Source organism: Typha latifolia, chromosome 1 (assembly GCF_019914945.1).
Source record: "Typha latifolia isolate L0001 chromosome 1, TyphaL0001v2, whole genome shotgun sequence".
NCBI classification, from domain to species: domain Eukaryota; kingdom Viridiplantae; phylum Streptophyta; class Magnoliopsida; order Poales; family Typhaceae; genus Typha; species Typha latifolia.
Window position 1 is genome coordinate 8,721,472 of NC_133086.1, and position 13,916 is coordinate 8,735,387.

At 37.1% G+C, this 13,916-nt stretch overlaps 1 protein-coding gene across 1 annotated transcript in view; it reads right to left on the minus strand.

The window, feature by feature from the left end:
* Positions 1–5,796: 5,796 nt before the first annotated feature.
* The window catches only part of LOC140796033 (L-arabinokinase-like), a 49,001-nt gene continuing 40,881 nt past the window's right edge, over positions 5,797–13,916 (minus strand). Inside the window, exons 27-29 of the mRNA XM_073148909.1 lie at positions 7,348–7,419; positions 7,047–7,250; positions 5,797–6,227 (exon numbers count right to left, since the gene is read on the minus strand). Of these exons, the coding sequence (XP_073005010.1) occupies positions 6,078–6,227; positions 7,047–7,250; positions 7,348–7,419 (426 nt within the window). The 3' untranslated portion in view covers positions 5,797–6,077. The remainder of the gene's footprint in view (positions 6,228–7,046; positions 7,251–7,347; positions 7,420–13,916) is intronic.

Here is a 13,916-nt window from a genome sequence, read left to right on the forward strand (position 1 = left end):
GTAGGCTATAAAGTTCCATCTCCAAAATGAGTGCTTCCATAGTTTCCTTTCTCTTTTTGGAGATTTATATAAAAAAAATAAACTTTATTTATCATTCCACCTCTCAATATTATTTTTATCACCTCATAAAATACCTTATCATTAGTTTTCTAACTGATGGTTCATATAGATGAGTTAACTTAACTATACATGCATAATGACTACAATATTTTTGTTTAAGTACTTTTATCTTCTAAAATAGTATTAGTTACCCTTTCGATAGATAGTTTTGCTACGAGATACTTTTAAGGTACTTTTTTAATTTTTAAAAATAATATATATTTTTTATTTTGTTAGTATTATTGGATTAAATTTAACTCAAAATGCTTTGTGGCAACAAAAGAAAAATGAAATGATAAAATAATAATACTTGTATTGTAAGGTGCTAATGATAATAATAAAAACATTTAAAAAAATTTCCATTTATTTTCTTTTTTTTAAACGTAAGGCTGAATAAGTTTGACAAAATGGAGCCAACATCTTAATATATAATGCCTACATAAGCTGACACATTATCTACGATTTGTGCACTAATTACATCTCTAAAGTGCTATACATCTAACTTTCGGTTGACGGCTCTAGCATATTTTTTGCTAGAGTTTTCTTATTTCTCCTATCTTGTGAGAAGCTTCTGTTTGTGGTAATCGTTGGCCTCTTTCTTTTGCTCTTCCCTAGCCACTCTGGCTAGAAAGAGGGGAGAGGTCTTTCTTCTCCCATGTGAGATCTTCTCCCTCTTTTCTTCTCTCCTCTCTCATTTGGCTTTGACTAATGAGTAATGATTTTTAGCTATTTGGGGTTGAATTATAAGAGAATGAAAGGATTCTAGCCTTTTAGTAATAGTTCGTCTTCACCAATTTAGCAATGATTCGGAATTTTTTTCCTTTCTCCATGTCATTCTTCGACGATCATAATTTTTATGCGTGTCATTTGATCCGTTATTATTTCTCTTTTCTACAAATTGGTGAATATAAGGTTGTGCATGATCGAGTCAATGGAGGTAGAAACAGAGGTGCCAGATATTGGGCCCTTTCGCACTTATATTTTTATCAGGGTTGAGTATTTTACTAATCTTGTGTGCTCATCGAGTTTAATATCATATTTTATTTCTTATAATTTGTGAATTAGCCAAGTTGTATAGGCCTATTTTAAGTGTAATCACGTTATCTCTTATATTTTGTTGTTACATATTATCTTTATATCATCGAGTTATTAGGGCTTGATACCTATTCTTTTATTAAGCTATCTATTGTAGATGAGACTTTTCTCAATGTTTCTCTATTTCACCGAGCTTTGTAGGTTTTTAATATTATAAATAAAATCTTGCCCAAAAAAAAATATCATGCATCTTTTGCCTTCTTTTAAAGTTTCTCACACATTACTTGCTAACACATTGCTTGAAGGTTGAAACTTTATTAAATCCATCCGTTGTGATTGTGGTACCACCTCGGTGGTCATAGCTAGTATTTTCAAGAAAATAATTCGGTCTGACACTTGCACTTCATTACAGATGTTCATAATGGAAAGCTCTAATTTCTCCATTGCAGTGGATGGTTAGCTATTAAACAACAACCCTAAATTATAACTTTGGGATTATATACCAATATTTCATTGGAAATTGGTGAGAAATTAGACAAACTCTTCAGTTAACAAGGATGCTAATTAATATAAGGAGCAATAATCAGTGATACCATCCTACTATAACTTTTAATGACATCTAATGAAACTTGACAGAAGACCGCGTTTAGAATATAAATTTTTTTAATATTTTAAGTTATCAAAACAGTTAGTGAGTTCACATTAGTATCAGAATCATGAGTTCAAATTGCAATGGACCTATCTATCATTTAAGACCTCTTGTAAATTTAAGTCAAGTTTCCTTTTTAAGCTTATCAAAATGTTTTTACAACATAAAATATAACAAAACTATCATTCTCAGACAGCTTAAATTTGGCCATCAGGACTTATCTAATCTAGAACAGTGCAATACAAAATTCCCTCTCTCTCATTTTCCTTACAAACAACACTCATGTTATTTAGCCCCTCCTAGTTGGAGACACTTAGCATTGCCATGTCTCCTCAAAAGAGACCCAATTGGCTCCTTGGTCTTTCCACCTTCAAGGAGCTGCCAATTGAAGAAAGAGAACCCTGTTTGTGTTTAAGGAAAGAAGAGAGGAAGCACCCCCCCTCTCTCCCTCCCTCTCCCTCCTCTCTTCATATTCTTGTATCAAATGGGTCCTACCCCTCCAATATGTAAGCCCTTAGATTATATCAAAACCAACCTAAATAATAACCTCAAAAGCTAGAAAAGTTAAGAGTAAGAGCTACCAATTGTTTCAACTATTCCTTCTAGGGCACATGCCATGCCCTAATTGTAAAAGGATCCACCCTCCAACCCTACCCCACCCTCCACCCTCCACCCTCCACCCTCCACCCTCATAAGTAGATTAAGGGGGATGATTTGGTGCAGACCAGGTGCTGACACGTGTCAGTTAGGTGGCCGACATGATGATATAGGGTTCTTTGGTCCATTATAAAATCACATCAAATTTGATGGCAATAGTGGATGTCAAGGGGAAAAAAAAAAGGAGAAGGGTGACTCCTCTTTTGGCCTTTGCCTTACATAAGGGGTTAAAAAGAGATAAGAGGAGGTGGAAGTCTTCAGAGTGAAAAGTACCTCACATTGGAAGTCATTACTATCTATTTAGTATTAGTTTCTTTATGAATGAAAGATACCCACATGATTAAGGGTTATGTTTCTTTTTCTCCTTTCTGTCTTTCTTCTATTGTATATTTCAATTAGGTTTGGCTCTTGGACCAGTCTAGCTAATTAATAATGACAGGGTAATAATAAGAAAACAACAGTGTTGAGCTTAATGATTAAGAAGGAGCATAATGCCTTGCATTTCTTAGCTATAGTTTTTGATAAAAGAAATAGTAGCTAAAAGTAAAGGAATCTATTAATTTTCTTTTGCGGATCGAACTGTGCTCAGATAGTTAAAAAGACTTACGTTGTATGTGTAATTTAAACCCAATCGCACCGGTTTAAGTTCTGGCTCATCTAGAAAGACAATTAATTTTGTCTTCCAAGTATTATATGCTCTTGGATTTATCCACTATCTTCCACTGTGTCTTTTGACTTGATCATAGATTGGATTAAACATGACATTAGCTGTTTGCCTAATCCTCTATTCATTATTAGCCCACCCAATCAATGAACTCCTCCTCTGCCACAAACCCCAAAGGGGGGAGAGTTAGTGGATAAATCCAAGCAAGCATTGAATGCTAAATCCACATAAGATCCCATGCATCCCCCAATATCACAAGAGCCAGCTCAACATGGAAGCTGACCTCCAAGAGTTTAGTGTGTGAAATGACACCACATGACCTTCTTGATTGTGTTAGGAGGCCAATCTGTTTCTTACCTGCTGAAAGTGGACATCTCATGGGACAAAATGGACTCCACTGGGGTCCAATTAGGCCCAGACCTCACACTAAGGACAGCCCTATTTCTTCTTCCCTACCTCTTTGATTCATCCATATCCTCACCATGCACTGAACCAGAACCACCAAGGTGGGTCACTGGTCGGGTCGGGTTAGATCGGGTTGAGTCAAATCTAATCCTACCGAATATAGTTAACCGTGTCCACGTAATATAATCGTCGGTCAGGTCGGGCGGACCGGCTCGGCTCAACGTCGGCCAGACCTAAATTTGTCTAAGGTGATGCAAGGTTGGATGCACCAAAATCTCATAGACTACTTTGTAAGAGGTATGGAAAGTGAATGAGTGGGTGGGTGCATGATGATGCCAGATTTTATCCAAAAAAAAAGGGCCTTACTCTTATTAGTAGTTACTGGACTCATGAAAGGATTAGGATCTTCCAAAGATGTAAAGCTATCATGTGTTCTATTTTGGAATGTGGCCTTTATGCTCAAAGCACAACATTGGCCTCCTTCCACAAAGTTATCAATTGGGGAGCCTGAATGGAAGAGATAAAGGCAGCAGCCTTAGAAGAATTCAGCAAGCACAGTGATGATTAGCATCCAGAGATTTGACACCAATATGAGATGCCCACTTGAGCACTATGGTGCTTCTGCTGAATCAAATCTAGCCTTGATGGGCATAACTTTATGCTGGGAGGATGTTGGATCTGATCTCTTCTGCCATGTCTAGTAGTGAAAATTCTTGAGCAAGTTGAGAGAATTAGGTCAAATTTGGGATAGTTGCATCTCTAGTCTATCAATTTTGGATATATGCTTTTTGACAATCACTAGTGCAGACTTTTTCCACATCATTATGTGGATAGATAGGGTATTCAGTTTATGCCTCTAATGCATTAGCCATTAGGTGAAGAAGAACAGGACTAGGTGCATGAAAAAAGGGTCAGTGCTTAGATGATTAAAGAGGCTTATATTGTATAAGTAATTCCAGATTTCAAATTCTAAGTTCTCTCTCTCTTGGGGAAAAAAATATTGTATGATGGAATTGCAGACTTAGCTAGAAGCAATTCACAACAGTTAACAGTGTTTTATTTGATTGCATTTAGCCAAACTCATCCTGTTTCTTTGCAGCATCCCTATAGATGTGAAAAGGAATCCCTAGCTGAAGAGGATAGGGGAAGGAAAACGAAAGAAGTGAATGCTGTGTACTAAGTTCTACCCAAGTAATAATAGCGAGCTCTCTTTTCTTTTTTTTCTTTTTTTTTTCACTTCTTAGATTGAAGCAACTGCATCCAATTCATTGAGACTGAAAACAGAACTGCCAAGGAGAAGAGGGAAAAAGAAAAGAGGAAGGAAAATAGAAGAAATGGTCATGCCAAAACCACTAAGTAATGCTGGCAATGTTGTCAATGGTAAAGGTAAAAGTCCTGAAAATTTAAGCTGTCTTCCAGCTTCTTCAATATAAAAATGTTGAAACTTATAAGTAGGAAGAAAACGTAATCGAAAAGGCCTAAAGCCTTTTAAAGTTTTTAAAAATTTCAGCATGCTTACTTTTAGAGAGAAATCTAAATTTATAAATATTTTGAATCTACACTATTAAAAATATAATTTTTTTTGAAAATAAACGAAATACTACATGAACCTGAATGGCTCCTAAGTAATGCTGACAATGATAAAGGTAATGCTGCATATATCATGCATACCAAGCCCATCATTTAACCTGCTCTTTTTTTTTTTGGGAGAAATAAAGCCCACTATTTAATCTGTTTGACTGCTGCTTATTTAAGTCAAACTAAATTTACCTTGCTTTTACTGAGAAAATACTGCATTTCTCTTATGTTTGCTGAAAGAAACTGTAGATTGAAATAAGCCAGTGATGCAAGTGGCAAGAGACCACCAAATTCTCTTTCCACTAAAGATTTCTTGTGGTAGAATTTTGATACTCAAACAAAGGATTGAGATGCCATATTACTCATTGGTCTGGTCGACATAAATAATCACAAAGTTTGCAATCAATAACATTGCAAACCTGAATAATAACCAAACACTGCCTTGTTTTTTTTTTCCTACTATCCAAACATAGTTCAGATTTAAATAATGAAATCACGACAAGGCAAGCCCTTCAGTGTTCATCGTGAAAATCCGAAGAACAGATAACCTGTACAGATCCAAGCTATATCGGAAAAATAAATACTCTATTAAGTGAAAACATTTTGCAGGTAACAAAGACTATAGTGGGTTTCTTCTGAATTGTCTTTCATCCAGAAAACAACAGAATAAGTATTAAAAAAAAGAGGAAAAGGATGATATCTCATAATATGGCAATTCCCTTGATGGGAATTAATATTCCACTTTAGGAGCTAATAGAAAAAAGGTGCCAGACAGCCAGATGAGGCATTGAGACTTAATTTTATCATGGTGCTCTGAAATGAGTATATAAAAAGTTTCCACGAATGTTCTTTAAACAAAGACCTTTTAAATTCTTTTACATAGGAAACTGAAACCTCTATACATAAATACTTTATTCAGGGTTTTGAATTATTTCTCTAAATTAGTATCATGTGAAGACGCCACTATAGCAGTTCTCAATGATCAAAGTCTCAGTGAATATTGACTTGGTTCTTTGAATTAGAACCTGGTGAAGAGGGTCGTCGTCGCAGTTTTAGATATCCAAACTTTCCAGATCCAGGAGATGAACCCTCAAAGATGATTGGTAGATAGCCCGTCGCAGCTTTGTATCTTTGCTGAATCTGAAAGACCAGCAAAACTTAATATCAACTCATCTCACAGCATACATTGATTATTACCCAAATCCAAAAGAAAAGGTAGGAAAAAAAAACTAAGCTCCATAAAAAGAGGGAATGATACTACCTAAATGTAGCTAGGCTGAATAACTATCACCAATCAATGATGCCAATCCAACAACATAACTTATGGCCCATGATGCTTCTTTTCCAAATGACGAAAATAAAATGATGATAACTTAGCAATGAAGCTGGCTTATGACAGCATCATTAGTTGCATACATATGGAGTCAATCAACAATGCGAACAAAAAAAAGATCAATAAACATATCTATATTTGTGCTAAAAACTGTGGCATGTCGCTGTGGCAAAATCCATTTATGAAGATAAATGACAATTGAATACAATAGACTACTGATAAGAACATGAACATGGAAAGAAGCACTGAATCATAATGATGATAATCAGCATCAGAATTTTTAAAACTTTATGCAACAATGCGAAAAATTTTAAAAATAAAAAATAAAAAATAAAATCCTCAAGCATCCAGTCTGCAATCTTTTCTTGTAGACCAATATTTACTGGAAAGAGAGTCAATGTCAGAAAAACCCAGGAGATTAAATTGTTCTGATTTGCTGCAAAACTTATCTTGCATGAACGTGCCAACTTAAGCAGAGCTACAAGGCTATAAGACAACAAAAAAATGTAAGCAGATGCCACTTATGCCGCTAATGATTAGTTCAACTTTTGATTACTACCTCCATGATAGTATTTATTTAGGATAATTCTTCACTACTATGCAAGCGACAAATTCTAAGATATGACCTCAAAAATTTCTTCACTGCTGCGAAGGCAGTTTTTTCCAATTACACAAACTGAGCCACCAGAGCCTCCACCAGTGATTTTGGCACCAAACAAGCTTGAACTTCCATCATGAGATAATTTTCGGTGCTGCACTTCTTGTACTAAATTGACAAGCCTGTCAGTCCCATCAGAGCCTAGACCACAGTCATTGTAGCTGTAGTGGCACTATAGGAGAAACAATTTTGGGTGACTGACAATTCCAATAATGAGATATTCATATTGGTTAACAGAATTTACTTCTCTTAATAAGAAGGACCTGTACCTGATACATGAGTTCTCCAAGGGCTGAAAGCTGCTCATCTGTTTTAGCTGCAGTTAATAATGCTTTAAAGACCTACATGCATCAAAGTAGTAAAGCTGTGGTCAGTTTACTAGTAAGAAAGGAACCTAAAAGGCTAAAACCATGATGTAGCCTAAATCGACAGGCCAAAATAGAGCTAGCATAAACCACTAAAAATTCAAACTGTATAAGCTAAGCAAATTGACACTGGTGATACATAATACCACAGATTGTCAAATTCCTCAGTTGCATGTGGTTGGGACAAGCTAGATTCTTCTTCTGTTAGAATCTGAGGATAGGTGAGGAAGACCTCACGACAGTATATCATCAAGGAAATATGTAAGGCTGAGCACAGCACACAATCAAGATATGTTAAGATCCATAAGTAAAGGCTACATGGCTGCAAATTCAACAAAACAAGGGTGAAAAGCAGACGTTGCTCCATAGCAGATGATACAACTGTAATGACCTGAATTAAAAATAAAAAATTAGTGGGCGCATGCAGTAGGCATGTGCGCTGCTATTCATCTACTCCCTCTCGTAACCAATTTTTTGAAAGGCAGACGTCGGTGGCAGTCGGTCACACCATTGCCTAGCGTTTAGGCAAAAGGTGGGCAACAAGGTGAGTGACAAGACAGTCTGGCATTTACATATATAAAAAATAAAATAAATATATAATTAAATTTTATTACTAATATAGAATTAGAAAGAGTAATCAGTAACTAATTACTGGTTAGTTCCTCTAGTTAATTCATATTTTAAAAACTAATTACTGTACAAAATCAATAAGACAATAACTATGTTATAATCCGACCACGTGGGCCGAGTCAGTCGAGTCGAGTCTAGCAAGTCTAATTTACTTATCGCCTTTAATTTTGAATTAAGCGGATAATCTGCATGTGAATCCAATCCGCTAGGAGTGATCATGGTTTATTTGGGATTATGATTGGATGTTGAGAGAATTATTAAGTAAGCCATTAAAATTATCGTTATTTTCTTTTAGGCTTAGCCGAGTAGATCTAATTAGAAACCCTACTTCCACCTTTAATCTTAGTCACCAACACATTCTACCAGCCACCTACACCTACAACCAACCACCACCACCCTCTGACGATTGCCGCAACGTCAAATATTTTCATTTCTGTCCCGTTATGGCCTTCCTCCATTATTTTGATTATAATTTTTTACTCCAACCTTGGAATCATGTGAAACTAGAGCCAAAAGATCCCTGACTCATGAGACTATCTCCCAATAAAGATTCAAAATTTTCTTACATACGGATTGTTTCAGATATAGTTCGTAACAAACTAATTACTGGTTTAAAATAGTGAAATTGAAAAACATAAAGGCTAATTAGTAATCACTTGTCAGGATATTTCAAACTTTTCAGTATTGGCTAAATCCAATTCCCAAACTAAGCAGTAGGCACGTAATTACAAACTACATTTCAGTAACTGTCAATTCTACTTACCTAATTAGCATTTAGTAATTAATTAATAATTTAAGATAGAGCAGGGAAGCTATTCTACATGTTTGCTGATGGCAACAGTGGAAGGGAGGAGTAAACGGGAAGAAGAGAAGAAGAAAGGGAACTGGGAAGAAAGAGATACTAGCAGCTGGCAGTTGCCGCTTCATGTAGCTAGCCCCTAGAGTGAAAGTGAAGTAAAGCAGAAAGAGAAAAGAAAAGAGAAGAAAAAAAAGAGGTTGCATGCTCTCACTGCTGCTTGCTGTCGTCGCTCCCGCTACCTCCGGTTGCTGCTACTGCTATAGCTTAATGTTGTCGCTCAAGAGATGAGGGAAAGGAGGATGAGAGATCGATTAGGTATTTCTTTTTCAAGTTAGTCACTAACTAACTATCAATTTAGGTTAGGGTTGGATTTTTGTTTTTCTTTTAAGTTAGTCACTGACTCACTATCCATTGTTCGACCATTAACTAACCCGATATAACAACTAAGTGGGTCACCAAAAGGAAAAGGCCCGCCTAGTTGCAATGCGGGATGGCTGGCTCACCGCCATGGTTGCCTTTAAAAATACTGCTTGTAACCATTATGGCGGGCGGGGGGGGGAATTGCTGAAGAGATCATGGCTAACCCTAATTTAGTTCTAATAACTGGCTAGATATTTTCATGGATCTCTTAGTAGTGACTTAAATCTACCTTGAAGTCTAGAGGTCAAACATATTCCTAATAATATGGTGACTTGTTTAGATGACTTTAGCCAAAATTAGGGAACAAATCCCAGACTAGACAGAAAATATCCCTAATGTAACTCTAATGTCTCTCAATGGCTAAAGAAAAGATAGGATATATTACTTACAGACACCTCCTAGTGATCTTAATTGGATCAGCTACAAGAAAAAAAAAAAAATTGTGCGCCATCTCGAGACTTCTAGTTGATGTGGATCCATGGGCACAAACCAAAAATGAGAAATATGACATTTATTGAGATTGAAAAATCTATAACTAGATCAACTTGAGCAGGTTATCAGCTTGCTAATCGCAATATTAGTACTTGTGTTGAAATATTCGCATTTTAAACATGTTGATTATTATTATTAATTGTTGAGTTTTGGTTTTTTTAATCATATTGTGCATATCTTAGTTTGTTGGCTTTTGGGTGGATTCATTCACTGAGCTAAAATTATTAGCTCATTAAACTCTCTTAATAAATTTTAGATGTTGATCAATGTGGAAAATGAATATGGTGCAGTGGGATTCATCTACCTCTACTTTGGGATTTGGCTTTTTCCTTTAGTTGTATTAGTTATTATAAAGACATTGTCTAACTTGAACATCTTTATTCTTTAAGAGTTTTTAGCTATTGGCTTAGAGTAATTAATTATATTAAGCAAAGATGGTCGTGTTGGTCGGCATTTATCATGCTAGCAACATATCAACAAGAGGGGTGCCACACGACACCCCTCCTAGTAGTTTTGCCTCTCGTTATTACTGGTCAATCTCGATGGGCGAAAAAAGGTGAAGGTGAGTAGTTTCCCTCATTTTTTCTTTCTCTCCTCTTGTGGCACTATCGGCAAGTGCTGCAGCACGTGCCGTGCTATGCTGGTCGACACATGCCGTGCCTATGGCATGACCGTCCTTCACCCTCTTTAGCTAAAAGAGCCTCTTTGCGATGCAAAATGTTTGACACAAGATTCCCAGTTTCGGCTGATCTCGAGTGGGATCGGCCCTAGCCGATCCGATCCCACCCAAAAGGTTGGTTTCGGCTGAGGTTTCGGTCATTTCAGCTGAGGTTTCAGTCATTTCGGCCGAAACTCAATCCATTTCGGTCGGGTGGGAATGGGTCGGATTCGATCCGGATCTGACTTGGGGGACATCAATAATTGATGCCCCCCCACTCACCTGCCTCTCTTTCTCTCTTCTTTCTTTCTTTCTCTCTTTCTCTCTTTTCTTTCTTTCTCTCTTTCTCACCGGCGACTGAGTAGATCTCCGGTGACCTCGACCTCCGGCGATGTTCTCCGATGAAGATTCAATGACCTCAGGTGAGTTTTTTTTTTTCAGTTTCTAATTCTTTTCTTTCTTTCTTTTTTTTCATTGTGCACCTGCTGCTGTGGTTGCTGCAGCACTTTCTACTGCTTATGCTGCTCAGCACCTGCTGCTGCTGAGAACTTGAGAGTTGAGAGGTTGAGAGGGGTGGAAACTAAAAATTTTAAAAAAAGTAAAGAAAAAAATAGAAAAAAAATTGAGAGGGTTTTATTTTCATAAATTTTAAATTTTTTTTAAAAAATTTTTAGTTACAGAGTTAAAATATCAATGGCTCCAAAAAAGAAATCATAAAATACCGATATTGGGTGGCAACATTGCAGAAAGATAAAAACATGTTAAATACAACTGGTGTAGAAAGAAAATGAGTGGTGTCAGCTGTTTGTAAGAACATTTAGCTAGAAGACAAGAAAATGCAGCAGTTTGCACTCAAGTGTTCTTAAAAGTTAGAAAGCAGATGTTGTCTCATTTAGTTGGCAAAAAGAAGGATAAATAATCTACACAACAAAGAGAGTCAATGATTCGTAAAGAATCGATATATAATCCTGTACACATTGATGATGATAACAGTGAGCAGAGTGAAAACAATGAAAAGAAGAGACAGATGAGAAGAGCAATGAAAGATAGCAGAAATATATATAGAGAAGAGGAGAAGATGAGAAGAAGCATTAATGGTAACTTTCAGAGATCTAGATCAGTTAATATACAGGGAGAGAGAATATATGGGCGACAGTTCTACCCATAGAACTCCTGATATTACAACAGAATCTAAAAATATTAGACCAATGGATACATATCTTTAGAAAAAAGGGGTCGTACACAGAATTCTATCAAGACAATTCTCAAAGGAATTAAAAATACAAAAAGACATTTTGGTAGGGCTATCTCTAAATTTTTTTTCTACAACCATATTCCTTTCAATGTAGCTGATAGTCCTTATTATCACACTATGGTGAATGCTATACAATCAGTAGGGCCTGGTGTTCCACATCCTAGTTCAAATTGTTACGACCAGGAAAAAAAAATTTGGGTTGAGAGAGGAGGGTGCACGTGCTCTGCACGTGCAGCCCCTCCCCTCTCCCTCTCCGGTGCGCAGCGGGAAAGAAGGGATTTCATCTAATCCGGATCGGATTAGATTTGATCCTCATCTAAACTATAAATTAAACCCTAATCTCTCTCTCTCTCTCTGCTTAATACTGATAACCCCCAGCCCTCTTCTCTCTCTCCTTCCTCCCTTCTGTCGCTTCTTCCTCACCGTCGTCGGAGTCGTCGCCGTGGAATCGGCCAGCCGGAGCGTCGCCGAGGAAATTGGACCCACCACACTCCTCCCCAGGTGAGCCCTCTCTCATCCCTCTAGTTTATTTTAAAATTAAATAAGTAAATCCGAAATACCTAATTTGGGGGTTTTCGGCCTCGTCGGCAAATCTGCCGGCGGGCGGCTGAGTCGCAGCCGCTACCTCTGGAAGCGCCTTGCCGTTGGCCTCGTGCCGTGGCGATCCACCGTTGGAGCCCTCGTGGCTCCGGTCGCCGTCGGTCATGGGATCGACCGCCGTTCGCGGGTTCTCCTCCACCTCGCGAGGACGGCGGCCTTTGTATGGGTGTTGAGACACCGGGTGCGGCCGCGGAACCTTCGCCGTGGCGATCGCCGCGCGCTTCCTCTTTCTCTTTTTCTCTCTCTCTTCGGTTTGGGAAGACGGACTCGGGTTGCCCGAGTCGATCTTCTCCCTTTTAGTGTTGGATTCGGGTCGGGTTGGATCCGAATCCAAGGAACCCGACCCGGTTCCATTATCTATTTGGATTGGGCCTTGGCTAGGGGTGAAAACGGGTCGGATTAACTCCGACCCGACCCGCTATCCGACCCGACTAGGATCGGATTCGGATAAAAAATTTCTATCCGATTCGGATTCGGATACGGATACGGATAGAATTTTTGAAAAAAATTCGGATACGGATTCGGATACGGGTCGGATATAATTTTCGGATTCGGATACGGATATCGGATATCCGTTTATCCGCATATTTTTTTAAATGATTTACAGTTTTTTAATTTGCTTATTTAAATAGTAAGTATTAATATTATTATTAATAATATCGTTATATATTATTTATAGAGATTAATTTCTCTAATTTTATATATTTGACATACAAAAAAATAATTTCTTATAAAAACTCTTAATAATTTTGTGTTAATTATATTTAAATAAAATATTATAATTATTTTAAATTTAATCAATATTCGTTTAAGATTCGATCCTTTATCCGAAAATTATCCGTATCCGTTTAGTTAGGATATGGTTTTTAATTTTGTTATCCGTCTAATATCCGTATCCGAATCCGTATCCGAACTAAAAATACGGATCCGGATATGGGTTGAGCACTATCCGATCCGTATCCGATCCGTTTTCACCCCTAGCCTTGGCCCAATCCATTTAAGAATTTATTTGGGTGGGCTGCGGGCCAACTGCAGCCCAGCCCAATTGTTTTGGGCTCATTTTAGCCCAAATTAATTATTCTTAGGTTAAATTGTATAAACATTTTTAATAATTATTTTAATTAAAAATGTTATTGTTATTTATTATTTAAGGTGGTGATTTTTAGTACGTGGGCTAGAGATTTGAGATTTTGGTTGTCTTGCCTAGACTCAGATGAGTGGGTTCACTCACATATTTATTTTATTGTATTTCGTATTTTTGTCAGACCATGTAAATTTTCTGTGTGCAAATTATTTATTTCACCCTTATATGTAAAAATTAAATTGTTACAATTTCTGTGTGCAAATCTATTTATTTCATCTGTACGTGCAAAAATTTAATTGTTTTATTTTCCTGTGTGCATTTAATTATTATATTCAGTGCATCACCATACTTCGTGCAAATATTGAAAAATTGTGAAAAGAAAAATAAGACTAGTATTGATACGACTTAGAGAATAGTCCTGATATAAATCGTTTGCGATTTTTCCGTGGTGACTCAAGTCTATCTGGAAGTCCAGGGGAAAGTCCTAAATTAGATCACTGCAGTGACTTTCTTAGGTGACTCTGGCGGGGTTAGG